Here is a 25,725-nt window from a genome sequence, read left to right on the forward strand (position 1 = left end):
CTCAGACTGTAAGGAGAAGACACGGAGAACTGTGCCAGGGGCCCCGAGGACAGAACCCGCTGTCTCCTGGAATCCTGCCTGGCCCTCATGCAAGGGCAGCTCCCGCCCACCCCTGCCTACCTCCTGCCCTGCCCTTGGGTAAGTGCTGAAGACTGGCCGGAGGGCTCTAGCACCTAGAGGTAGGGAAGATACCAGGGCAGGCTCACTGGGACACTGAACAAACACTTGTGAGCATTGGAGACGGTGAAGACCAACACACAGCTCCCAGGGGAGGGGCAGCTGGGCCTCAGTGCCCTGGGAGCACAAAGGGGGCCCCCCTCCCAAAGCAGGGAGAAAGGAAATCCTGGGGTGGTGCCAGGTCTGAATCCTGAAGTACAGGAGGTGCCCACTCAGTACAGCAGTGCAGACATTTGGGCAGTTCCAGAACACGTGTGACCTCTACATGATTTCTTTTCGCTTCTATTTGTTTTGGGTTATGTCGTTGTCCTTGGTGGTGGTGGTGGTGTTTTGATTTTTTGAGACAGGGGCTCACTAATGTAGTTCAAGATGGCCTTGAACTTACTATGTAGCCCAGGCTGGTCTCGAACTTGGAACAACCCTCCTGCCTCAGCCTCCTGAGTGCTGGTGTTACAGATATGCACTGCCATGCCCAGTTCCTTTCTACTTTTAGAAAAGATAGCCCTACCCCATGGATTTCAGGATCCCAGAAAGCAGAACCTCCCTGAGGATCCACTCTACAGTTTGTTCCTTCCCAGTCTCCTGTACCTCAGCTCTCTTTCTGGCTGTAGTACCTGCATGGGACCAGCAATTCACCATGCAGTGATTTCAGTGACATGGGCCATCTGTGTCTTACTGTTGGTTTTAATGTGTCACCATCTAGGGTGGTGTTCATATACCAGCACCCCAGATTACCAACTTGCAGATGTTCTAAGCCCTTATTCCCTAATAGAACTGGGCATTTGCTAATAAACTTGGGTGCTAAGGAATTTTATTAAATGTCTTTCCTGACATATTTTTTGAATTTGCAATCTTTCTGCCTCAGCCTCCTGAGTAGCTGGGATTATAGGCATGCACCACCATGCCCAACATGTCATATGTATATATTTGAGACAAGGAAGGTCTCACTATGTAGTACAGGCTAGCTTTGAACTTGAGATGTAGCCCAGGTTTGCATGAGGCTCCCGAGTGCTGGGATTACAGGCATGTGTCACCATGCCTGGCTGGCTGTTTTTTTGAGACAGGCTCTCACTATAATTCAGGCTGGCATTGAACACACAGCCATCCTCCTGTCTCAGCCTCTAAAGTGCTGATTATAGGCAAATACCATGATGCCTGACTCTACTTTATTGTGTTCTTTGGTTTGTGGGGGTACTGGGGATTGAACTCACAACCAGACAGGCGCTCATGCTGCTGAGCCAAATCCCCAGCCCTCTACTTTGGGTTTTTATCTGACCAACTACCCTTGGGATAATTTCACGTTCTTTGCCAGAGTCCACCATTTGTGTCCGATGAACCCAGGCTGTGCACCCCTGGGGTATCTCCCGTCTGTCTCTTTGTAAGCCTCTGTTCTTTAGAATTAGCTCAGCACTGATCACATCACCCTGCCTATCACAGAACAGGTGTTCAGTAAATATGTTATTTTTAATCAATTTTCTTGCCAACAGCACAAGTTTACTCAGTGGTTAAAAATGGAGAAGTGGGAGCCTAGCTTATAAATCAATTTTTCTTGAATAAACTTTTAACATCAAATTTACCATCTTCACCATTCTTCAGTACACAGATCGGCAGTGATAAGCACGTTTGTCATTGCCACCCAGCCAGTCTCTAGAACTCGGTGTCTTGTAACACTGAAGATCTGGACCCACTGAGCAACCTATTTCTGTCTCCCCTAGTGCTGGGAACCATCCAGGTTTGACTGGGTGCCTGAAGTGCATGAAATCACACAGTGTTTGTCCTCTCGTTCCCCAAAGTTCATCCCCATGGTAGCGCGTGTTAGAATTCCCTTCTGTTTTCGGGCTGAGCAGTACTCATCGTGTGATTGTACTACATTTTGTGTACATTCGTGGACATTTAGGTGCTTCCACCTTTTGGCTATTGTGGGTATCTTAGTTACTTTTCTCATTGCTAAGACCAAATACCTGACACCCAAAGTTAAGGTGGGAGGAGGCTTATTTAGCTCACAATTTGTAGAAGTTTCAGTTCATAATCAGCTGGCTCCAAGGCAGAGGGGCAACAGCTCATGGCAGCAGAAGATAGCAAAAGCCACAAGGGGGCTTAACAGTGTCTCTCTGCCCCTTATGTCTTATCCAGACTGCTGGGATTAAGGTGGTGCCAAGCAGTCAGTGATTACCCAGCCATCTCTGAAAAGCCCTGCCTATGACCTCATGAGACTTTGAGGGGACATCTAGACACAAGCCTTAACAGTGGCTAATGCTGCTACAAGTATGCATATGGAACCCTCCCTCCCTCTTTTTCTCCTCCACCCCTTTTTTATCTATATATACACCTAGAAGTAAAAATAGAATTACCATGTGAGCCCGCAGCTGTAATTTCTTTACAAATGGTCACACTAATTTCCCCAGTGGTTATACCATCTTCTATTCCAACCACCAGGTCACGAGGGCTGCAGTTTCTCCCCCACCCGCTTAGTAATTCTTGCTATTTCCTGTTTTGATTATAGCCATCCCAGTGGGCTTCTAATTTAGCTCCTTGGTGGGAAGTAATGCCAAGCATCTTTTCATGGCTTCTTGGCCGTTTATTTATTTATTCATCTTTGGAGATCGGTCTTTCTAAGTCCTTGGGGCCATTGTGAACCAGGTTTGTCTGGTTTCTGTTATAGTTGCAGTGTTGGAGTCTTTGGTGTTTTTTTTTTTTTTTAATCTTTTAGCTAACACCCCCTGGAAGATGCATGATTTGCAATATTTCCTCCTATCTACAGTTGCCTGTTCACTATGTGGGTGCCCTTGATACAGTCTCATTTGTCCATTTTTAATTTTGTTGCTTGTGTCTTTGGTGTCGTATCCAAGAAATCACTGTCAGATCCAATGCTATGAAGCTTTTGCCTCTGTTTTCCTCTAAGAATTTTAGGCTAGACATTTAGGTCTCTGATCCACTGTGAGTTAATTTTTGCATGTAGTATGGGGTAATATTGCATTACCCCATCTTTTGCATTGGATATCTGATTTTCCCAACACTGTCGAAAACTTCTTTGACTGTCTGCGTGAGGGTTTGTCTCTGGCCTCTGTTCCACTCCATCAGTCTAAATGATATCTTTATGCCAGCACACATTTTTATTACTGTAACTTTGCAACAAGTTTTGAAATTGGGAAGTCTGAAATTTCCAATGTTGTGCCTCAAAATTGTTTTGGTTATTTTGGGCCTCTCAAGATTTCATCTGAATTTTAGGATGAATTTTTCTGTTATTGCAGAATGGTTGGGACGTTGCTAGAAAGCAGAAACCTGTAGGTCTGAGTTACACCGCATCTCAATAACCCACATGATGCGCTACCATGACATTTTGTCTTTAGTTTTTCAGCAATAATTTGTAGTTTTCTATGTACAAGTTTTTCGTCTCCTGGTTACACTTATTCATAAGCATTTTATTCTTATTGATGCTATTATAAATGGAATTATTTCCTTGGTCTCCTTTTTGGATTATTTATAGAACACAACTGATTTGTGTGTGGAATTTTGTCTCCTAAAACTTCGAAGTTTTATGGCTTTAACAGTTTTTTGTGGACTATTTATGGTTTTCTACATATATCATGTCATCTGCACTGACATAATTTTCTTTCCAGTTTGAATGATTTCATTATTATCTCTTCTTCAGTATGTTGTTAAATTGAGGCATTATGTTAATAATTGTCTTATTCTTGAATATTGAGGGAAAACTTTGTCTTTTGTCTTTGAGTATGAGTATTTCATATAAGGTTTTTTCGTATTGAAGTAGTTCCTTGTATTTGTACCTTGAGATTTTTTTGAGACAAAGTCTCATTCTGTAGCCCAGGTTGACCTTGAATTCATGATCTCCTGCCTCAGTCTCCCTAATTCTGGTGCTACATATGCCACTACGCCCAGTGTGAGGTACTGAATTTTGTTAAATACCTTTTCAGGATCAGTTGTGTTAGTCACGTCTTTTTCCCCCCTTTACTTAGTTAATGTGATATGTTACAGTGATTTTTACATGTTGAACCATTCTTATATTCCAGGAATAAAATCCACTTGATAATGTGTATAGTCCCTTTATTGTGCCTTTGAGTTCTTTGCTAGTAATTGGTCGCGAACTTTTATATCTATATTGGTTTGTAGTTTTATATCTTTGTCTGGATTTGGTATTGGGTACTTCTGGCCTCGCAGAGTAAGTCTGGAAGGTTCCTAGTTCAGCCGGGTATGGTGGCACACGCCTGTACCTCCAGCATTCAGGAGGCTGAGGCCGGAGGATCACTGCAAGTTTGAGGCCAGCCTGAACTGCATAGTGAGGCCCTTTCTCAAAAACATGGAGGAAAAAAAATCCCTACCTGGTCAATTTTTGAAAAGCACTTGAGGAGGACTGGAATTGATTCTTTAAACATTTGGTAAAATTCACTAGTGAATTCATCAGGTTTTTCTTTGTTGCCAGGTGTTTGATCACTAACTTAGGCTTACAGGTCTATTTAGATTTTCTTTTCTTCGTGTTTCTTCAGTCTGGGTGTTTCTAAGAATTCATCCATTTCATCTAAGGTATGCATATGATAATTATTCATAATCTCTCCTTCTGTAAAACCAGTACCCATCCCTCTTTTGACTTCTGGTTTAGTTATTTGAGTCTTCTTTCTTGTATTAGTCAATCTAGGTACGTTCCCCAGTTTTGGGATATTTTTCCTTCCCCACCCCCTATCCTCCCTTCGTCACTCCTCCCCACCCCACTTACAGAAGCTTTGTTTCTATTTTTTCCTTTTTTTCCTCACTTTTCCCTGCTTTCCTTTTCCTCTCCCTCCCCCCACATTTATTGATGTTTTCAAAGAACCAGATCTCGATTTTATTTTTTTCTCTTGTTTTTCCTAGTATTTCCTATTCATTTATTTTTGCTCTAATTTTTATTATTTCTTCCTTCTACTAGCTTTAGGCTTACTTTTTTTTTTTCCTCTTTCTCTAATAACTTAAAGTGTAAAGTTAGGTTGGTGGCTTGAAGTCTTTTTGTAGTACAAGCATTTAATAAATTTATAGAAGTAATTACCAAGAGGAAAGGACTTATTCTTTGTTTTTTGGAATGTCTTACAGCTTTTTTGTCTTATGTTCAGTTGATCTTTTCTGTAGTGGATATAGTTTAACCGCCTTCTTGCTTTCTTTTGTATCCATTCTATGGATATTTTCTTTGTGGTTACCGTGGGGATTACATTAAACATTCTAAAGTTTTAAGAATTCATTTTTAAACTAATAACAATTTAAGTTCAGTTGAATATACATACTCTTTTACAACTGTGCCCTTAACTTTATTACTGAGGTCAAAATTTGATCTTTCTATGTTGTCTGCCCATTGTCATGGGCTTATAGTGATTTCTATGCTTTTGTCTTTTATGTGTATCTTTCTTTGGGGGGGTTACTGGGGAGGTTACTCACAACCTTGCACTTGCCAGGCGGGCGCTTACACTGCTGAGCTAAATCCCCAGCCCCATTGCTTTTGTCTTTTAAATGCTATAAAAGATTATATTATAATCTTGGTTCAAAATTCTATTAATATAGGTCGGGCCAGGGATATAGCTCAGCTGTATAAGCACCTGCCTGGCAAGTGCAAGGTCCTGAATTCGATTCCTGGTACCAAACGAACAAATTAATTATAATTCAGGTCTTTAGCTCTGTCCACAGAATTACAACTTTAGGACAACTTCGTATTTTCACATAGTATCAGGTTTCTAATAATGTCTTTTTGTTTTGATTTGAAGAGTTTCCTTTATCACGTCTTGTAAGCTAGGTCTAGATGTAATGAATTCTCAGCTTTGATATGGGAATGTCTTATTTTTGCCAGATAATTTTTGAGTCTCAGTTTGGGTCTCTGGGTTTATCCTACTTGGAGTTTGAGGAGTTTTTGACCATTTCTCTTCAAAAAGCTGCCTTTTTCCGTTCTTCTGAGTCCAATAATGTATCGGTCCACTTAGTGGTGTGTGGTAAATGCTTAGTTTCTGTATTTCTGTTCTTTTCTCTCTATTTCAGACTTAATTTCTTTTTTCAGACTTGATAATTTCAAATGACTGTCTTCAAGTTCTTTGATTCTTTCAAATCTGCTGTTGACCCTAGTGACTCTTTCCATTCACTATTTTTTGGCTCCAGAATTGTCTTATTTGTCCTTTTTCCTGAATCCTCATTGTTCATGAATCATTTTCTTGATTTCGTGTAGTCGTCCCTGTTTTCTTTCCGCTCACTAAGCACATATAAGCTAAGATAATGATGAGAAAGCTCTTATCAAGTAAGTCAGAGCTCTGTGTGTCTTTAGGGCTGGTTTCTGGAGATTAGTTTGTTCCTTTGAGTGGGCCTTGTCTTCTTGTTTCTTTGGTGAATATTAGGCATTTGAAAAGACAACTACCACTTCTAGTCTTTGCAGACTTCCTCTGTGTGGGGAAAGATGTTCCCTACTCTCTTGTGAGGTCCTCTTGGGCCTTTTCCGGGCCACGGGGATGCCTTCCCTGACTTACACGTGCGTTCGCTCCAGTGGAGTCTCAGGCCACCTACTTCTCAGGACTTGGACGCTGCTGCGTTGTATTCCCCTGCCTGTGATCGTCTCCCCAGGTCGCCTGCCGTCCTGTAGCCCTGCAGCTCTCTCACAGTGGCATCACCGCTGCTTCCAGAACCTTCCACCTGGAATGTGAACCGCACAAGTCCAAGGCAGACGGGACACACAGCAGCCACCTGTGCTTAAGAAACCACCCGACTCTTGTCCACAGTGGGTGCACCGTTTTACACTCTCGCTAGCAACACTGTCCTGTCAGCATTTGGTCTTTTCACTGTTTATCATTTTAACTGTGCTAAAGGTGAGTAGTGTAGCCTCCTTCCTGCAGGCAGACTGTTAAACACTTTTCACAGGCTTCTTTGCCGTCCACCTATCTTAGGTAAGAGGTCTACGTATTTTGCTCATTTTCTATTTAGATTCATGTTTCACTATTAAGCTATAACAGTCCCACATATTCTAGACAAGTCCTTGGCCTGATGTGCTTTGAAGTTCTTTTTTGTTGGTCCGTAGCTTGCCCCTCCATCCTGGTCACACAGTCTTCACAGAGCAAGTTTTTAACTTAAATGAAGCCCAGTTTCTTGATTTTTTTTCCTTTTATGAGTCACGCTTTGGGAGATGTCTAATAACCCTTCACAAGGTGGACTTGTTTTTTTTAGCAGTTACATTTTTAACTGTAAATTTAGTTTATTTAATAGCTACGAGAGTCTTTAAAGTCAGCACTGTCGAGGCAGTTTAGACAAGCCAGTGATTGAATCGGTGTCTTCAGAGGTATCGGCAAAGCCATCATGTCCCCTCTGGAATTCCGTCTGGGACCGGAGGTTTTGACCCTTGCTTGTTGGCAGCACTGTATCTTCTCCCCTTTGATCATCTCTATTCCTTGTTTCCTATTTCATAAACTTCTCTTAATTTCTTCCTTCTGCTTTCCTTGGATCATACCACAGACCAGCCAACTTTTTCTCTCGAGGAGCAGACAGTAAATACGTTCAGCCTTCCAGGCCACATGGTCCGAGTTGCAAACACTTGGTGGGCGCTGCCAGCGTAGCAGGAAGCAGCCACATAGGGGCCGAGCGGGTGCCGGCTGGGAGTGGCGTTTACAGAAGCCACTGCTGAGAACTTAAACCTAAGTAAGAAGTGAACAGGCACAAAACCTAACTTGGTACTTCTTCTGTCGAGGGTTTTTGCCCTTCTGTCGCTGCTGGCAGATCCTCTCTGCTTGTTCTTCCATGAAAGATCTTCCCTTTCTGTGCTCTGTGGCAGCCTCTGGGACTCCATCTCTCCTGCAGGTCTGTTCCGATGGGTTTGGATTTAGTACCAGGGTTGGGATTCCTCATGCGTCTGACCTGGAGGGGACTTGGCTCAAATGCCACATCTTCTCATTCTGAAACTGTTACACACATTGCATCCTCTGTTTGCCACCTTCCCTGTGTCGTATTTTCCAGTTCATTAATTTTTTCTTCTGCTGTTGAACCTGTTAAGTTTTACATTTCTGTGAAAAGTGCTTCTTGCGGTAGTTGTTTTGGGCATTCTGCTTGTCATTTCTCAGTGTGTCTTTCATTTCTTGAAGGATCTCATGCAGCCACCTGTTCTGGGTCTTGGTGGCCACTACTGTGGTGCTTGCCATTGTCACTTACGCCTGTGCCTGTGACATTGGTGGAAGGTGGGTTTCTAGGCATTGAAGCGGCATTCATTCAGCTCCTCTAGTGGCAGGTCTGTGTTTAGGGGTTTCTTTTTTTGTGACAGGGCCTCACTGCGTAGTTTAGACTTACCTCAAACTTGCAACAGTCTTCCTGCCTCAGCCTCCCCAGTGCCTGGCTTCCAGGTGACGGGATGCTCTAGACACGCAGCATGGGGAAGCTTTAGATTTGTCTCTTTCTGCTATGTGTTTTGCACAGACCCTTAGGGTAGACTCCTGGCTCCCTGTGTGACAATGGAGTGTGTATTCTCCTTCCTTGGCAGGGGTTAAGAGAAAGGAACTGTTTCCCTTTGGGAGGGAAGCAGAGGCCAGATCAGGGTCAGAGTGCCTACAGACCACACTTACCACACTGTGCAGGAGGGTCCAGGGGCACAGCACTCCGAGTGCACAGGTGTATGTAGGCAGCTGCCAGGTTGCAGACAGCTGACAGCCCCTGGCTTTCACAGGTGTCCTGGAGGCAGAGGCTGAGGAATGGTGCAGGGTCCACCTGAAATTGGCACCAGCCCATCACTACTCTTGCTCATTGCACCCTTGGCAGTAGCCCAAGGGATGGGGCAAACGTCTCTTTTTCCTATGGTCCATCTGAGCAGCCTCCCACCAGGCTTGACCTTGCACTCACCACCCGGAAGCAGGTCCCCAGGCTAGACTGGGTGTCCTGGAAGAAGGCCTGGCAGCTGGAGCTCTGTCCCGGGCATGCTTGCTGTGTCCTCTCCGTGTCTCTACAGTCCCCACCCACCTGAGGGCACAGACACAAGACATGAGCCTCCTGCTGCCCATTTCTCTCATGGTCAGACCCCACTACCACCGGTGCATCAGCCTCAGCAGAGACACAAGACGGACCCAGTGGGTGCTTCCTGGGTGAGAGCCCCTTTGGCCCTGAGTCTCCAGCCCTCACCTGAGTCCTGGTGAGATGGAGGCTCACCTGCCAGGCGTGGGCCAGCTCCTCCAGGCTGTGGGCCAGAGTGCCATCTGGCAACATCATTTCGTCACCTGCCTCGTTGTTGTTGGTGCCCAACAGGCCAGCAGAGATACCTGTGGGGCAGGACGGGTGTGTTGGGAAACCCTGTGTCCCTGCTCCTGTAGGATATGTGGGTGGGAAGAGGCTGAAGCACCCTGGGTACAGCGTAATCCTGCCCACTCCACACTGGAGGGCATCACTCAGAGGGGAGGAAGCAGGAGAGAAGGGAAGTGTCTGAGGACAGCTTCTGTGTCCCTTCCTGCTCCTTCTTGTGGCATCCATGGTGTTATTCATCATAAGCTAGTAAAGGGCACCTGTGAGGGCTGATCTCAGCCTGGATCATCTGTAAATGGGTTGGCAACTTGTAGGACTAAGAAGCCAAGAGCAGATGTGCCATGCTAAAGATAGGGCCACTGGTTATGGCCTTCACCCCTGGTGAAGGGACTGTCTCAGCAGAGGACTGGCCAGGGAGGTGCCTCCTACTCTGAACCTCTGGGCTGTGGTCCCCTGGCCGCTTAAACTGTGAACCCCAAGGAGCTGGAGGCCTGGGGTCTCCTCGGAGGTCGGCTGTGGTCCAGCTGAAAGAGGCCCTTCCAGACAGGGCCCATGCTATGGGACCCAAACCCACCATGGTGCCAGAGGCCCAGGGTCAGGCCACAGAGGCCAGCTCGCACATCACAGGAGACAGAGACGCCATCCTCACTGGTCAGCTCGATCCTGGGCACGTCCCTCCTCATCTTGGTAGGGAGTAAGCCAGAGTCCAGACAGCTGTCCCCATCCAGGGAGAGGTCATACAGCCTGTAGGCCTGGAAACCAGGTGGGGACTGAGCCAGATGTGCTACTGACAAGCTCTAAGTACCACCCGTTAGGAGGCTCTGTCCCCTCCACTGTACCCTCCCACTGACCTGCAGACTGGGATAGAGGACGAGGGTTGTGTGGTTCACCGCCACATGCAGAACCCTGAGCCCTGAGCCCAGCCAGCTCAGCCTCAGAGAAAACATGTTGTGAGCAAAGTCCTTGGCCAGCAGGATGCTGTTACAGTGGGCACTGAGGTCCCACACCCTGCCATCGAAGGTCACCACGTGCCGGGCCCTGGCCACCACAGCATGGTCTGGGGAGAAAAGCCAAAGCAGGCTGAACACCAGACAGTCAGGACATGGAGTGCTCCTCCCCAGTGTCAGTGTCCCCACCTTGAGGTCAACTCCCACCGAATAAACTACCCAGCCCAGCCTGGGGCTCCATGGCCTCTCTATGAAGTACCTGGGCTTGTGGCTCATGCTTGTTACCTACACAAGCCACCTTGGTGCCTCCTCCGCTTCACACAGGAGGAAACGAAATCAGTGGTCAGTGGTCAGTGGGCCCTATGGCAAGGCTGAGTAGGATGCAAACTTCCCCCAGGCTTCCTAGAACTGGCCCCAGTCCAGGAGGGCTCTTGGCCCTCGGCCCAACCTGAGCAACAAGTCTGGACCCAATTAGCCTGCTGCAGCTGGAGGTCAGCCTTCCGCTTCCGCAGCGTGGCAGTGGGGGAGAGAGCTGGGCTGGAGCCCTAACGGCTCTGAACTCCCCTCTGCTGGGCAAAGGTCAGGTTCTGCATTCCCCGAATGACCTCGTGCCCTAGCGCACTGATGCTAAACCTTTGCAGGTTTCCTCAACACTGGCCCTGCAGGCTCCTGCTGTTGTGCCCTGCAGTGCAGTATAGAGGGGCTCCCACGGCAGGACTCACAATCCAAGGGGCTCCCCAGCAGGCGGTGGTGGAGCCCGTACCACTCGGCCAGCACACTGGCCCTGTATAGCTCTTGGAGAGGCTGCAGCAGCTTCTCCTCCACCAGGTAGCTGGTTACCCAGACCATGTCCAGGGGCTCGTGTGTTGCAGGCAGCAGTGGCAACATCACCAGCACTGAGCAGTTCCTGGAGGGAACGAGGAGGAGCTGGAGACCTGAAAGCCAGGGTCCTACCTTCCTTTACTTTAGGACGTGACATGGCGGTTCCAAAATAAGGTCAGTTAGCAGGGAGCATCACAGCCCCTCTGCTGACACTGGTTTGTTATCACAAGCCAAGTGGAGGAGGCTGGATGTGGAGGTGGCTGGATGTGGAAGTGGCTGGATGTGGAGGTGGCTGGATGTGGAGGTGGCTGGATGTGGAGGTGGCTGGATGTGGAAGCCAACACCCTGGTATAAGGACCCCACATCAGACCACGTGCTGGGTGGCTGCATGCAATCTGCCATGCGAGGTACAGATTTCAAGGCCCACATCTGTGCACTGTGTTGTGGGGGAAACAGGGGCTGCAAGAACATCGCCATGGAACTGAGGGGCACTAAAAGTTCTGGAGTTTAGGGGGGCCCTATGGAGCCTTCTCGGGTTGTATAACGGGGTGTCGGGCTGACCTCAGCTCACAGTAGGCGGGGTGGGGCATAGGTAGCAGGTGGTGTCATTTACCTTCTCCCAGGAGGTGTCTCAGACCCCTCTCTGCTGCTTGTGTCCCCCACCTGTGGGTGACAGCTCCCACTCTGTCACCAGGTAGCCCCTACTCTGTTTTCACATGACTGCCTACCAAGTCACCCCCCATAATATCCTCCTGATGCAGCTTTATCTGGCCCTGTTTTACAGGTGAGGAAACTGAGGCACAGAGCACTGATCCAGGGAAGCCCTAGTTAGAGGCAAAGCTGGACTCAAACCAGGATTCAGCGCTCAAACTCCCCAGTCCCTGGCCTGGCACAGAGACTGGCTCCGCCCTTCTTCCAGGGCTGATGACTTCTGTCCCAGCACCCGAGGTGCTCGGCAGCCTGGGCCTTGCACGCTGGCTGGCCATCACCTGTTAAGTAGCCCCGTGGCTTCTCACACTGAGCCACCTGTGAAGGAATCCTGTATCAGAGAATGGGCTCTGAAGATGTCCACACCCAAGTCCCCAGACCAGGGGACTGTGACCTTACATGGCCAAAGGAGCTTTGCAGGGTGGGTTAAAGCAAGGCTCTACAGAAGGGGAGACTGCAGACTGTGCAGGTGAATCAGGACAGTCAGAAGTGTCCTCCCAAGGGAGAAAGCAGCAGGAAGAGCAGATGTGGCCACTCCAGAGCCGCTGTCTGCAGCACCAGCTCCTAACCCACCGCTCAGGATCGGAAACAGCCAGTCTGTGGCCTGGTTCTGGCTGGTCTGCAGGCCAGAAGTGGTTTTTACGAATTTAAAGATAAGCTAGAAAATGTACACTCACAGAGCCCAAATGCTCCACAGTGTCCATCTCATTCACTCTCGGCAGTGTCCAAAACACTCTGTGGAGAAAGAACTACAATACCTAAGGAATGAAGACTGAGCCTCAGTTTCCTCATCTGTAAAACGGGGACTACTGATGCTTCCAGGGAAGGAGTAAATGGAATCTAGGTGTCCAGGTGTTCAGCATGGTGCCCCACCTGTGGCAGGGACACAGATGTCACTGCTGGCTACCTGGCTGAGAAGTGGTACATGTGCAGTAGGGGTCTGCAGAGCCGCCTCAGTGCCCTCGAGAGTGTGGCTTCGGCCCAAGACAGCACCTGATGGGCGACCTGGAGTGGGCAGTGAGAGCCATCAGGGCCACTGTCACTGGGCCAGGACCCACCGCCCCCCCATCCCACCTTACCAGCTCCAGGGCTGCCCGAATGGGCTTCGGCCTCCAACCGGCCGGCAGCGTGGGCACCCAGGCCTGCAGCCACTGCAGGGCCTCTTCCGCCTGCTCCTGCCACACCTCATCCAGGGGCCGCAGCGTCACCTCCGAGTAGGCATCCTTCAGAGTGGCCAGGGGCCCTGCAACAGGCCGCCATCACCTGCTGTGAGACACTGGGGCCTGTCCACAGCCCTATTACCCCAGCCAAGGATATGCCCTTCTGTGGAAGAAGGCAGGCGAGAGGTACTGCAGACAGGAGCGGGCACACAGGCCCGAGTGGTGTCCTCTCAAGGCCCTCGTCACAAGCCCGGTGTTTGTCTGGAACCAGGAACCTGACTGGAGCAGCTCACATTGTCCCTAGAACCAAGGAGGACCGGTCCCTGTGCCCCTGCTGTGTGTGGATGGCCTGCACACCTGCCTAAACTACCAGAGTCCATGACCTCGGGATCCCTGTGGCCAGCTCTGATCAACACCCAGGTGCAGGGCTTCCCTGGTGGACAGGGTCTCTCAGGGTGGTCACAGGGCACTCAAGTGCATCCTGTGTGATGGCACCAGGGCCTCCCTGGGCGTCACCCTAGAACAGTGAGCAGGGCAGAGGCTCATGGTGCCCTGAGGGCCTTTTGGCACAGGATGTTTCCTAAGCAGGACAGAGGCCCTAGAATCCTGCAGCAGTGAGCTGGACAGGGGTCTAAGGAAATCACAGCAGTAGGCCTAAAAGAAATCGGGGCCAAAGGCCATACAGCCATGAACAATGAGTGGGTCCACATGAAGTTGGGCTGGAGGCGCCCAGGGAACAAGGTCTCCTTGTGACTGACACAGTGCCTGGTCGTGGTCATGGTCTTGTGTGTAGGGCGCGTCCCACCACACTCACGGTCCAGCTCACGGTGCAGCTGCTCCAGCTCCGCCTGCAGCCACTCCAGGTAGAGCAGCAGGTGGCGGGTCAGCACCTGCTGGACCTGGCTCCGGCCCCACCAGGAGGCCACTGCCTGGCCGCTCTTCTGCAAGGCCCCCAGCCCTGCCTGGGACAGTCGCAGTAGGAAGCCTGCTGTGCTGTCCAGGGTACCCACCGGCTGCACCTACACAGGGAAACCAAGGCAGGAGCTGTGTGAAAGCCCCAGGTGCAGAGCACTCCAGACCCTCTTGCCCGGGTGCAGGGGCACAGTCGGGCTGGAGCGGGCTCCCCACGCACTGCTCTGTTCTGCCTCAGTCTACCCACCAGCTGCTGGAACCTGCTTGCATAGTCGCCCATGCTTTGGAGCTTCTTTTCCAGCTGGGCTTGCACCTGGGACCCAACCGCTGCGATCCTGGACTGTGGGGACAGAGGAACAGGCTGGGTGGGTCTAGGGCCTCATAGGAAGGAAGAGGAAAGAAGGGTCTCAGAGCCAGTTGGAGGGACCCAGGACGGTATGGGTCATGCCCTGGGGTCAGTTGTTCTGGTCTTCTGGGCATGGAGGCCCCCAAAAGACTTGCAGGATCCTGGTGCGCTGGCCTCTGCCTGGAGAGACCAGCAATAGCCCCTGTCCCTGCCCAACCCTCTCACCTCCACGAGGTCCAGCAGGGTCCCTGGGCAGCCATGCCCCTCCAGGCGGAGGCTCTGGTTGGCAGCCTGCAGGGCCAGGCGTCCCAGGGACTGGGCAGGCTGCTCCCCATCCTGCAGCAGAGCCTCCACCTCAGCTGTCTGCCTGTGGGCACACGCCTGCAGTACCACGCTCTCTGCTCTGCTTCCTGGGGCCAGAAAGGGACCTGTGGTTGTACCCATGCCTTCTGCTCCCAGTCCTCCTGCACTGCACAGCCTGCTGTAGCTCCCAAGTGGTCGGGGCAAGGACTTGAAGGCCTTGAGCTGTGCCATCTGAGCTTTCCTGCCCACTTGAAGCTCCCATATACCCATCTTCATTAACTGGACCCCACCCTCTCAAGGTCATCTGCCCAGCAGTTAACACAGGTGACTACAGAGGCGGGGAGGGTGTGCCATGGAGTCCTAACAGAGGGTCCTTGGAGTTCTAAGCACCCATCCCTGTCTTCACTGGTACCACAGCAGGGCCTGGCCACTTTCCACTCACCCTCCTCGTGGGCCACGGTGGCCTGGAGACAGCTGGGGACCTGAGACACAGACAGCCTCACCTTCTCACCCGGTTTGTCCATGCTTCCCTCCAGCTGGGCCAGGGTTTGGGAAGCCGAGGTAGAAAGTCGGCCTTGCAGGCCAACCCACTGGGCTGTGGGGCCTCGGAGCTGCAGGAAACAGGGCAAACAGTGGCCTCTACCCCACCCTGCTGCAGGGTTCAGATTCCCTTCAGAAAGGTGCAGAAGTCCTAAGGAAAAACCCACGGAGAACCCCCCAGGCCAGCAGCACCTGGGCTTTCTTGGTTTGCATCAGAACCACTGCAAAGGTCTTAGCAAGTTCAAGGAGGCCCTGTGGGCACCTCCCGGCATCAGCCTAGGTCACTGAGCAGGGTACCAGGGCCTCGAGGGAGGAGCACAGGGTGGGTTGGTATGGTAGGGGACAGAGCCCCCAGAGAAGATGCCACCCTGCAGTGGAGAGACAAGGGCTAGAGAGAAGCCGTGGTGAGAGGAAAGCCAGCCCTGCCCTCTATTCTGGCTCAGCACTGGTTCAGCATGGGCCTCAGCTTCAAAATCTGTAATGTGATGTAGAACCGTGCTTTTCAAACCTTAGCAGGAAAAAAAAAAAAAAACTTCAGCAGAGACCAGAGAGAGAGAAAGAGACAGACAGACAGACAGGTTGTATTCCTCAGGGGTGGGGTGAAGTTTGAATCCCCCAGGCCTGTTTATGTGATCTCATTTGGAAATAAGTTCCTTGTAGCTGTAACTCAGGAAAGATGAGCTCATCCTGATGGAAGCGGGCTACGGATCCAATGTCCTTACAAGAGCGCCATGTGACAGCTGAGGCAGGCTGGAAGGACAGTGCCCCACGCCAGCTCTGCCAGCGAAACCTGGAGTCAGGAGAGGCGGGGAGCTCCCTCCCCAAGAGCTGCTGCCTCACTGACGATCGTGGGCTTCGGGCGTCCAGAACTCTGACAGAAGTTTCTGTTGCCTGAAGCCCCTCTGTTGGAGATAATCTGTCACACTGGCCCAGGACTCTGATGCAGGTGCTTGGTAGATACAGGTTCCTCCCCCGAGGCCTCCAGGGTGGTAGGGCTGGAGCCCAGGGATCCCCATGAAAACTAACAGGCAGCCTGCTTGGGGCTGGGGGCCCTCCCCCGATGACTGCCACCCACAGCTCTGCCCCACTGCGTAAGAAGGACTCTCTCTTCTGTGGGGCTGAGTGAGGAGCTGCCCTCCCTGAAGCTGACCCTCAGGGAGCACCACACTGGTGCAAGAACCGAACAGACAGGGAGAAGCTGCCGTCCTCTCTGGGGGCCAAGCAACACAGGCAGGAGCCGCCAAGAGGTGCTCGGGATGGAGAGGCTGGAAGAGTGGCACTCGCCAAGGACCCAGCATGTGCCAGGCCACGGGGCCCTCACTCCCAGGCTCCAGGGGGAGGGAGAGAGGCCTCAGGAAGCACGAGTGCCCACTGTGTGTAGACTCTGGGGAGATGTCTGTTCAGCCTAACATCTCTGAAAAGTCGGCCATATCTGTTCCCAACCAACAGAAGGGAAGACTGAGGCTCAGAGAAGAAAAATCAGAACATCGAGGTCACCCAGCCAGGAGACACAGGCTGGGGAATAGCACAGTGACAGACCACCTACGGTTGCTCCCTGGGCAGAAAGGGGAAGCCCCTTGGAAAAGACGCATCGTCAGGTGGGGGAGCTGCAGGCCCTGGGCTGCTGGGGACAGAGGAGAGGGCTGGTCAGTAATGATCATGAATACTCAGTGGCTGTGTCCGGTCAGGCTCTTTCAAAGGTGACCTATGTGCACTAACACTTAACCCTCCCCTTCTCACAGGAGGGGAGAAGGTGTCTGCCTGAAAGAGGCCTGACTGGGCCAATCCACTGCCATCTCTCAGCTACAGCAAGGGTCAGGTGTCAGGGTAACGGAGGAGCTGCCTTGTCAGGGACAGGGTCAGGCCAAGGGGCGTGGCAGCGTCCCCCATAGGTTCTGACTGTCGACTTGGGGTGACATGCAGTTCCAGACATGGCCACTAGATGGCAGGGCAGCCCAGGCGGTGGGGATGGGGTGCGTCTTCCTGGTGCAGTCAAGGACACTCACCTCCAACTCCCCGGAGAAGCTGGACGCAAGGGGACTGCTGCGGTTGCGAAGGGTCAGGCTGAGGTTCAGGCCAGGGTCCGAGTGTGAAGCGAGGCCCAGCTGCCAGCGGGAATGCAGCAGGAACTGCCCGGGGCCCAGGCTATGTTCCCCGGAGACGGAGAGGGTCTGGCGGGACAGCCCCAAGCTGGGGGTCATGGAGCTGCAGAGGTGGCAGCTTCCTCTCCCCAGCACCTGGTCCATGGCCCTCCCTGCTGCCTGGGAGCAGGACAGGCCTCTCTAGAAATGCACGTCCAATCTTTTCCCACCACACAGAGCCTCAGTTTCCCTGCGTAGCAAAGGAGCTGGGCCCACTGCTGGACCAGTGGGCAGCAGTCTCCTGACGGCACCCCACCCTGCCACGTTCTTCACATAGCACACACCCACCCCTGGCCTCTGGCCCCCCTCAGGGCAGGGACCAGTTCCCGGACTTATCACCAAGGCTGCTCTGCTGCTGCAATGGCAGAGCCGAGGAGGAGGAGACCGTGTGGCTCATGCAGCCTGGAACGCTCACCCTCTGTCCCTTTACGGAGAAGGGCTCAGTGGGTGGAGGGGTGGACAGACAGATGAAAGGGTAGGAACGCGGGGGCGGGGGATGGACGGACAGAATTGGCACAGGGGAGGAAGAGGACCCCAGTATCTCCCCATCCGCAGCCCTGTATCGCACCCTCGAACCCTCAGGCGCCCTACACACTAGAACCGAGAGCCTCTTCCGCCCCTCACAAACACGGGAAGCTCACAGACAGGCCCTGCCCAGTCACCCGGACACCAGACAGCAGAGCCACCATGCTGGCATCTGACTGCCTCCCTCAAGCCCTGCCTTCTGCACACGCTGTCCCCCCACTCCCAGAGGTCCCCCCTTCCCTCCAGTGGGCCCTTGCCCAGGGCACACTCACCCTGGGTAGGTCACACAGCTCCGGGTGGGGGGTGTGGTGCAGCCCGAGTGTCGAGTCCCTGTCCACTTCTCCCCGGAGGCTCTGCTGGCCACAGGAGGCCGGGAGGATGTGCCCCAGTGTGGCTTCCACGCGTACTTTGGCTGATTGGGGTGGCTGATGCCTCTGGAATGAAGGGTCACCATGCTAGCTATTTTGGGGGTGCCTTACAGGGACACAGCCAGCATCCCAGCACAGAGCCCTTGTCACAGCCACTACCAGGACTCTGGGGCACTGTGACGCCAAGGGTCTCAGGAACTGGGTAGTGGCCCAGGAGGAAGAAGGGCCGTCAGGACCAACTTTCGTCATTTCTCAATGGCCTGGTTCCTGTCCCTGGCTCTGCAGAACACCCATCTCTGTGATCGGAAGCTCTAGATGGGCAGAGGTGCTGGGGTAACCCATGTCCCCAAGCCTCTGCCCACCTCAGAATCCTCGCCCTCTGATCCTGGTGCAAGTCTGAGGGTTTGCCGTGCACCCACTTTATCCTCCCAGTCCTCACTACAGTCCCCTGGGAAAGGACAGTGTACTCGCTTTGTAGAGAAGAAAACGGAGGCTCCGCACAGAAACGAGGGGGCCGGGATCCCACAGTGCAGCTAGACATGAGCCCCAGACCCGAGGGCCCTGAGCAGCACCTTCTGCAGCAGTGAGCCCAGCTTCTTGGCTCACCTCATACGTCACATTCTGCTGCACCCGGTGTCGGCCCCAGGTCAGATCCAGCTGCTCACTGAACACAGCTGGGGTACGCGCGAAGGCCCCGCAGGCCTGGAGGGTGCCCGGGCCCCAGGGTCCTCGGAGCTGGCAGGGAGGAAGATGGGGTGTGAGTGGGCCAGCAGAAAGGCCGGGAGCCTGGTGGCCCTGCGTGTGACTGGGCTGTCAGCAGGTGCATACCTGCCCTAAAGAAGCAGCCAGGCAGCCGTCCCAGGTTGTGCTGTGCATGGAGCACCTGTGGGCCCAGGCGAGCTGCAGGGTCACAGGCTGTCCCCTGTCCCAGGCCAGCTGCACCTGCATGGAGTTGGGGAGGGCGTGGAGGTGGAGAAGCACACCCTTGTCCCTGTCAGGAACTGGGAGTGGGGGATCTGCCTGCTGCCAAGCTCTGTGAGAACCCAGGGCCCCCCAGATGAAAAGAAGGTACAATTGGAGGAAAACATCCCAGCTCCAACACACACCAGGCATTTCCAGAGCCAGAACCCAGATGAGCCCTTTGTTGGTGCCTTGGGGCCCCGTGTGCTCCTTGTCCTACTCATCACCTGACTTCATCTCTCTCCTAGCACTCTCCCTCTCTTATATCCGGCTCTGCTGCACTGTTCCTAGCTTCCAGCTTTTCCTGACATCCCCTAGTCTTCTGCCCACAGGATCTTTGCACCTGCCACCCGCAGTTCCACGCAGCCGGCTATTTTGCAACCCTGGGTCCTCAGCTGATGAGCAACTTCCCTAGGGACCCTCACTGACTACTGGCCTAACTAGCCAGACCCTCAGTCCCCTTGGCTTGCTTCATGGTGCTTTTTTTTTTCTTGTATTGGGGAATTGAACTCACAACCTCATGCTTGTCAGGCAGGCGCTTATGCCGCTGAGCTAAATCCTGCATAAATTTGCAACTTCTGAGTGTTTCATTTTCCCGTTTGCTTGAGTCTGCCTGTTTTGCTGTCTTGCTGTCATCCATAAATGAGGAAACTGGCTCAGAGAGGCAGCGTGTGCTGCCAGTGCTGCCAGCCAGGTGGGAGGGCACAGCTGCCCTGCTCACCCTCCGCACCCTGAGGTGCCCACAGAGCAGGGAACCGCGTAAAGGACTTTGGAGATCCAGCAGCAAATGGTTCCGTGTTAGGCACGAGGCTGTGCTGCCAGGCGTTGCTGAAGGAACGAGCGAGGCAGGACTCCTGGGCGGCCCCTCAGTAACCCCACGCCGGAGGCCGTGCTGTTCCCCAGCCCACCGGGCCTCCTGCACGGTGTCTCCTCACTCACCCGTCGGCTCTGCCTGCCGTCCCTGCTCCTGGCGAGGACCCTGGCCTCAGCATGCCTCCAGGACAGGGGGAAGGGGTGAGCCAGGGCCTGCTGGGCGGCCAGCTGGCCTTTCCCCAGCTGCGGAGAGGAGGCGACTGCCACCTGGGGAAGGGACAGCTGAGCCACAGTCTCCGCCCCCCTAGCCCAGACAGCCTCCACACCAAGGTAGGGAAGAGAGCAGCCTGCTGGGACGGTGGTTGTTGGGGCAGGTATGGGGTTCATGGGCCGGGGACCGAGGATTCTGCTCAGGCAGCCGGGCGGAGCTCGGCCTTGCCCAACCCCAGCATCCGGTGCCTACCTGGTCGCTGCCGTCCCAGCTCACGGCCAGCTCGTGCTGGTGGCTTCCTCCCTCGTGCTCCGCGGTCAGGAGGAGGCTGCAGTGCTGCGGCAGGGAGAGCAGCAGCTGCTGGGAGAGGGCCACTGGGTGATGGGGACACACAGAGAGCAGAGTGAGCTGAGGACAATGCTCAGGGCACAGGGGCTCAGGGAACTGGGAGCGGACACCAGCGTCAGCTCGGGCAGGCAGCCACAGGCTTGGGCCGGTTCTCCCAAACTCAGACACTGCCTGTCGCTGCTGCCCTGTGGGAGCCCCAGGTCTCCCTCCCCTCACAGGGGATACCTCACTCAGAGGTGGGACCCACTTCCCCAGCCTGGCCTGGTGGTGGCCTCATGCCCTGCTGGAACGTGGCTAGTCCCAAACCTTAGCTATAAGAGGCATTGGCTTCCACTTCTTCTCTTGTTCTCCTGCCCAGCCACCACTGGACAAACCCAGGCTGGACCATGGGACAGTGATGCCATCCTGTTTTAGCTGAGGTTGTTAGATCAGCTGGCAGCCTGCTAGTCCCTCAATAGGTCAGTGAAGCCAGAGAAGCCAACAGAGCTGCCCAGCCAATTTGAAACCAACCTTGGTGCACAAGGAAGACCAGAGCTGCCCAGAAGACCTGCAGCCTCACGAGCACCAATGGTGGTTTTCAGTTACTAAATTCTGGGACAATTTGTTACACAGCAGTAGCTGACAGGTGCAGCCCTGACAGCCTGTGTCACTTAGGTATACCCATAACCCTCAGGAGTACTCCCCCATTCCTCAGATGGGCATCTGCTGCCCTCACTTCTTCTTGGGGTGTGACACAGGAGGTACCCCATAAGCAAAGCTTCCCAGGGGATGGTCTCTCCACCCAGGACTTCATCCCTCATCTCCTAGAGCGAGTTTAGCACTAGACCCCACTAGACAATCTGCTTTCTCACATCCTCAAAGCAAGAGTCTCCCCAGTCCCCTATGCATGTGGGCGGTAACACCTGGGCAGTCTGTGCCCTCTGAATTAGGGTCTGCCTGCCACAGGCCACACACAGGCCCTCACCTCCTCCACACTCTGACCCCAGCCCAGCTCTAGACGCGGTGTGGGACTTCAGGCTGCTTGGCTCCAAAGGACACTGTGCCCACACACATGTGCATGCACAGACTCAACAGGCACACACATGCACACACCCATATGCACCCACGAGCCACCCTGGCTGGCTGAGGATCTGTCATCCCCCATGACCTCCCCGGGACACATGTGGCAAGGGTGACTCTGGGAGAATTCATCAGGCCGCCAGCAAGCTGTGCCCCCCCAGGACAGGGTCTGCACTGTCCCCAAGGATGGGCAGCAGATCAAGCTCTGCTCAGGGCCATGGGGCTCCTCGGCCAGACACTGAGTCTCTGGCTGCCTAGGGCACACACTTCAGAGCACAAGGCACTGTCCTCAGGATGCCTGCTCTTCTGTCTTAAGAGAAACCCCAGCTCCTTGTGTGACTTTGTCCCTCTCCACAGCCTCGCCACACTGGCCTCGCTGCTGCTGCTCTGCCTAGGTTCACTGCCACCCCAGGGCCTTTGCACCTGCTCCCTCTGCCTATGATGCCACACCTTGCTTCTCTATCTGGCCAGCTCCTCCGTCATTCAGGTCTCTGCTTGGACATCACCTCCTCAATGAGGCCTCCCAGTTCACCCACCTAACCCTGCGCCCTCACAGTAAGTCCTTGTCTCCCAGTGCTTGCCCTCTCTCAGGAACCATCACACTTGATGTATTTCCCTGCTCAATGCCTTCTCTGAGTGCCCAGACCTGAGTCACCCTGTGTCCTACTGGATCCCCAGTGCCTGGAACAGCAGCTGGGACAAGCTGCTGTCCACTGATGGTTTGTTGATGTAGCAAGGGAGGATCTGGGCTATCTCTGGCTTGGGGACACTCACCCTGCAGGCGGAGGTTCTTGGTGAGCTTGGGGACTGGCCCAGAGAAGCTCCCATTGAAAGCCACCTCCTGGCCATCCCACAGCATGGTCTGGACCAGAAGCCGGTTCCCCTGGGCTCGCCTGTACACGGTCTGCAGGACCAGCTCCCTGGGCAGGGTGTGGAACTGGAAGAGAAGGGGAGGGGGGGACATCAGAGGGGAACCGGCGGGCACTCGGGCAGGTGGGAAGGAGGACAGGATGCAGAGAAGGCCATATGTGTGGGTCCTTCCCGGTTTACTGAGTGGTCACATATCAGGGGTCACAGAGCCAAATGCTTCCTAATGGCCAGAATTTGGCTGGAGGAAGAGGGGAAAGGGAGGAAGGGGAGGCACCAAGGAGTGTGACCAACAGGAGGTGGCACATCCCTGTGGACAGGACAGCTACCTCTAGGCTCTGTCTACACACTGTGTAGGCCTGGGCAGGCACTGAGCCTCAGTTTCCTCATGTATAAAATGGGGGCATAAATAACAGTGCCAAGCCAGGCATGGTGGCATACATCTACAATACCAGCAGTCTGGGCGGCTGAGGAAAGAGGATCACAAGTTCAAGCCCAGCTTGGCTTAGGGATAGAGTAAGGCTCTTTACCAAAATAAAAAATGGCTTGGAATGCAGCTCAGTGCAAAGGCCCTGGGTTCAATACCCAGAGTACAGGAGAAAACAGAAAGACTACAGTGCTAGGCTCTGAGGAAAAATCTGAGTCATGTGCTCAGCCCGGGGCCTGATCCTGGTTCAGTTTCCCTGGCATTGCGGGAACAGGTGTGATGCCCCAGCCCAGCACCGGACAGACAGCCCAGGCCTGAACCTGGCTCCTAGGGGCCCCCAGGTTGGTGGGGAGGAGTCAGAGACAGGGAAGGGATCAGGGTGACAGTGGAGGCCGCCAGAAATATTCGAGGGAAGGAGAGATGCAGAGGAAGCTGGGAAGCGGGGTGAGATGGGAGAGGCTGGTCCCCACTAGGCGGTGTCCAGGACTGCCAGGGGGTGGTTTTCTCCTTAGTGTCTCAAACACCCATGGCTACCGTCCCCATCCAGGTCCACAGCGCCATTCTCTCCTGCCCTGACCTCTTTCATGATTGCTCAGTGGTCTCTCTGCTGCCATCTGTTGGTCCCTCTCCACACAGCAGCCAGACAGAACATTCTGTCCTCCAAGCCTCCCAGTATCAGACAGAATAAAACCCAGCTTCCAAACAGCATAAAACACTGCCACGACCCCCCACCCCACCACACCCCACCCAGATGCTCGTCTCCAGCCCAGAAGCTTCGTGGCCGTTTCCCAATCTCATTCATGCCCCAGACCCTTTGCACATGTTGCTCTATCTGCCTAGAATGCTCTTCCTCCAGATTTTCAAAAGGCTGATGCTTGTCACTTAGGGCTTATTTATGTGTCATTTTGGGGGTGCCTTTCCTGGGTACCTAGGATAAATCAACTTTAGTACATGGTCACTCACCCTGTTTTTTTCTTTTTTAATATAGTATATATTATATCCCACTATTTGGCACCCACAGTATCAGTACTAGGAACTGAACCCAGGGCCTTTGCACTGAACTGTACCCCTAGCCTTTATTTGTGTATTTTTGAGACAGGACATTGCTAAGGTGCTCAGGGTTAGCTCAAACTTGTGCTCCTCCTGCCTCAGCTTGTGGACCATGCCCACTCATTTTCTTATTTATAAAACATTTTGTGAACTGCTCCCACCTGACTATACCCTTGATGACAGTCAGTAATCTGAATCTTGTTCTATGCCACACCCCAGCTTCTAGAATCATGCTTGGTACCTCTTAGATGCTCAATTAACAACACAGAAGAAAGGAAGGAGAGACAGAGAAAGGAGGAGCCACAGAGAAGCCCAGCCAGCAAGCCTGCCCACTTCACAGGCTGTCTGCACTGGGTCCTCCTCCCAGGAGACTAGCCCAAAGGGCTTCCACGGGTGCCCCTTGGCCTGCCTGGACTGTGCCCTTACCTGGGGGAAGGTCTGCTCCAGCTTGGTGGTGGCAGTGAGACCAGCCTTAGAGGCCCACAGGCTGCTGCTGATGTGGAAGTGATGGTCTCCTACTCCCAAGTCAAAGGTGCCCTGGGCCTCACCCTTAGAGGACTGCAACTGTCAGAGAAGAGTTCACATGAGATTTCATCCGTCTCTGAAGAACATTCAGGCAGAGGCCGGCTCAGGCTGCAGGCCCTGCCTCCCAGAGCTCCAGACTCATGAGAGCCGCAGCTTCTTGCTCTGGACAGCTCCAGTGATGAGGGTCCTGAGCCTCAGGTTAGGCCAGCAGGCGGGGCCAGGACAACACCTCCCTCTTGTGGGCTGTAACACTGCCTTGAAGACAGCCACTGGCCTGGGGCCAGTAGGCAAGAATTCTAGTTGTGGTATGAGTCTCGCCAGCAGGGGGCACTGTATCACAGAGGATAACGCTCAGGGCTGTTCAGAGAGATCACCTCTCCCAGTCTGGTTTTTGCCGTAAGTGGCGGGTGATCTATAGTTGGCTCCTTAGCCACTCAAGCCTTAATCTTCTAATCCAATAAATGAGGCCAATTATACCTCCTTTATTAATGGATTATTGTGAAAATTATATGAACGAATGCGCCAAATTCCAGGCTGACTGTACAGTAGAATCCCTTGGGCTACTAAAATACAGTCTGGCCTCCTATTAAGTCCCACAGAACCCAAATCTCTGGGAAGAGGGCCGAGTTGGTATTTACACAGGGCTGGCCAGACGCATCGGTATTTCCATGGTCACCACGAAAAACTGTCCAACAGCATCTCACCTTCAGCAAGCTATCTGACAAACACAGATGGGCGCGTTTTGCCAGGGAACCACCTGGATGAGTCAAAACTGTCAGCGCAGGAATGTTTAGGCAGTGAACGATAATGAAGTATTTGAAACGGATCCAAAAGCATGATGGGTGAAGATGGGTGATGAGGTAAGATGTGGGTAAGAGATCACTGTAAAAACATCTGAATTTTGTGCTGTCTAAAGTTTCCTAATAAAACGTTGGAGGGGGAGGGGGAAGCCACCCTTCCGGGCAACTTGGCCTGCAGCAGGATTTTGTAAACCCAGTTTGCTTGTCACACTGTCATGTCCATCACTGACACACTGCCCACAGCAGCTTTCGACTTAAAATGACAGAGCTAAGTCGTGACAGAGATGAGATCAGCGGCAAAGCCAGAAAGGTTTTACTGTCTGGCCCTTTGGAGTGAAAGTGTACAGACTTCTGCTCTGGATTAAAGAAACTAGAGTCCTGTGTGGCCCTGGCTGGCATCCTGCATTTAAATCTTGGACTCTATGTTTGAAAGAACATTACTGGGGCCCTGGGAAATGTTATTATAGACTATTCTTAGATAGCAG

At 53.0% G+C, this 25,725-nt stretch overlaps 1 protein-coding gene and 1 long non-coding RNA gene across 2 annotated transcripts in view; one reads left to right on the forward strand and one right to left on the reverse strand.

The window, feature by feature from the left end:
- LOC134470722 (uncharacterized) lies at positions 1 to 25,625 on the forward strand. Its single transcript, XR_010039846.1, has 3 exons — positions 1 to 138; positions 11,962 to 22,126; positions 24,135 to 25,625. It is a non-coding gene; the product is annotated as an uncharacterized LOC134470722 (long non-coding RNA).
- The window catches only part of LOC106025279 (uncharacterized), a 133,521-nt gene that overhangs the window by 612 nt on the left and 107,184 nt on the right, over positions 1 to 25,725 (reverse strand). The window contains exons 45-64 of the mRNA XM_063226542.1: positions 24,342 to 24,479; positions 22,346 to 22,508; positions 20,417 to 20,538; positions 20,080 to 20,220; positions 19,009 to 19,122; positions 18,787 to 18,915; positions 18,085 to 18,246; positions 17,153 to 17,317; positions 15,049 to 15,217; positions 14,529 to 14,713; positions 14,205 to 14,297; positions 13,854 to 14,064; positions 12,965 to 13,128; positions 12,793 to 12,890; positions 11,078 to 11,262; positions 10,260 to 10,465; positions 9,983 to 10,160; positions 9,319 to 9,428; positions 9,016 to 9,132; positions 8,742 to 8,883 (exon numbers count right to left, since the gene is read on the reverse strand). Of these exons, the coding sequence (XP_063082612.1) occupies positions 8,742 to 8,883; positions 9,016 to 9,132; positions 9,319 to 9,428; positions 9,983 to 10,160; positions 10,260 to 10,465; positions 11,078 to 11,262; positions 12,793 to 12,890; positions 12,965 to 13,128; positions 13,854 to 14,064; positions 14,205 to 14,297; positions 14,529 to 14,713; positions 15,049 to 15,217; positions 17,153 to 17,317; positions 18,085 to 18,246; positions 18,787 to 18,915; positions 19,009 to 19,122; positions 20,080 to 20,220; positions 20,417 to 20,538; positions 22,346 to 22,508; positions 24,342 to 24,479 (2,992 nt within the window). The remainder of the gene's footprint in view (positions 1 to 8,741; positions 8,884 to 9,015; positions 9,133 to 9,318; positions 9,429 to 9,982; positions 10,161 to 10,259; positions 10,466 to 11,077; positions 11,263 to 12,792; positions 12,891 to 12,964; positions 13,129 to 13,853; positions 14,065 to 14,204; positions 14,298 to 14,528; positions 14,714 to 15,048; positions 15,218 to 17,152; positions 17,318 to 18,084; positions 18,247 to 18,786; positions 18,916 to 19,008; positions 19,123 to 20,079; positions 20,221 to 20,416; positions 20,539 to 22,345; positions 22,509 to 24,341; positions 24,480 to 25,725) is intronic.

This window comes from Cavia porcellus, unplaced genomic scaffold (genome assembly GCF_034190915.1).
Source record: "Cavia porcellus strain 051 isolate PalLab524CR breed Dunkin Hartley unplaced genomic scaffold, mCavPor4.1 scaffold_16, whole genome shotgun sequence".
Taxonomy (NCBI): domain Eukaryota; kingdom Metazoa; phylum Chordata; class Mammalia; order Rodentia; family Caviidae; genus Cavia; species Cavia porcellus.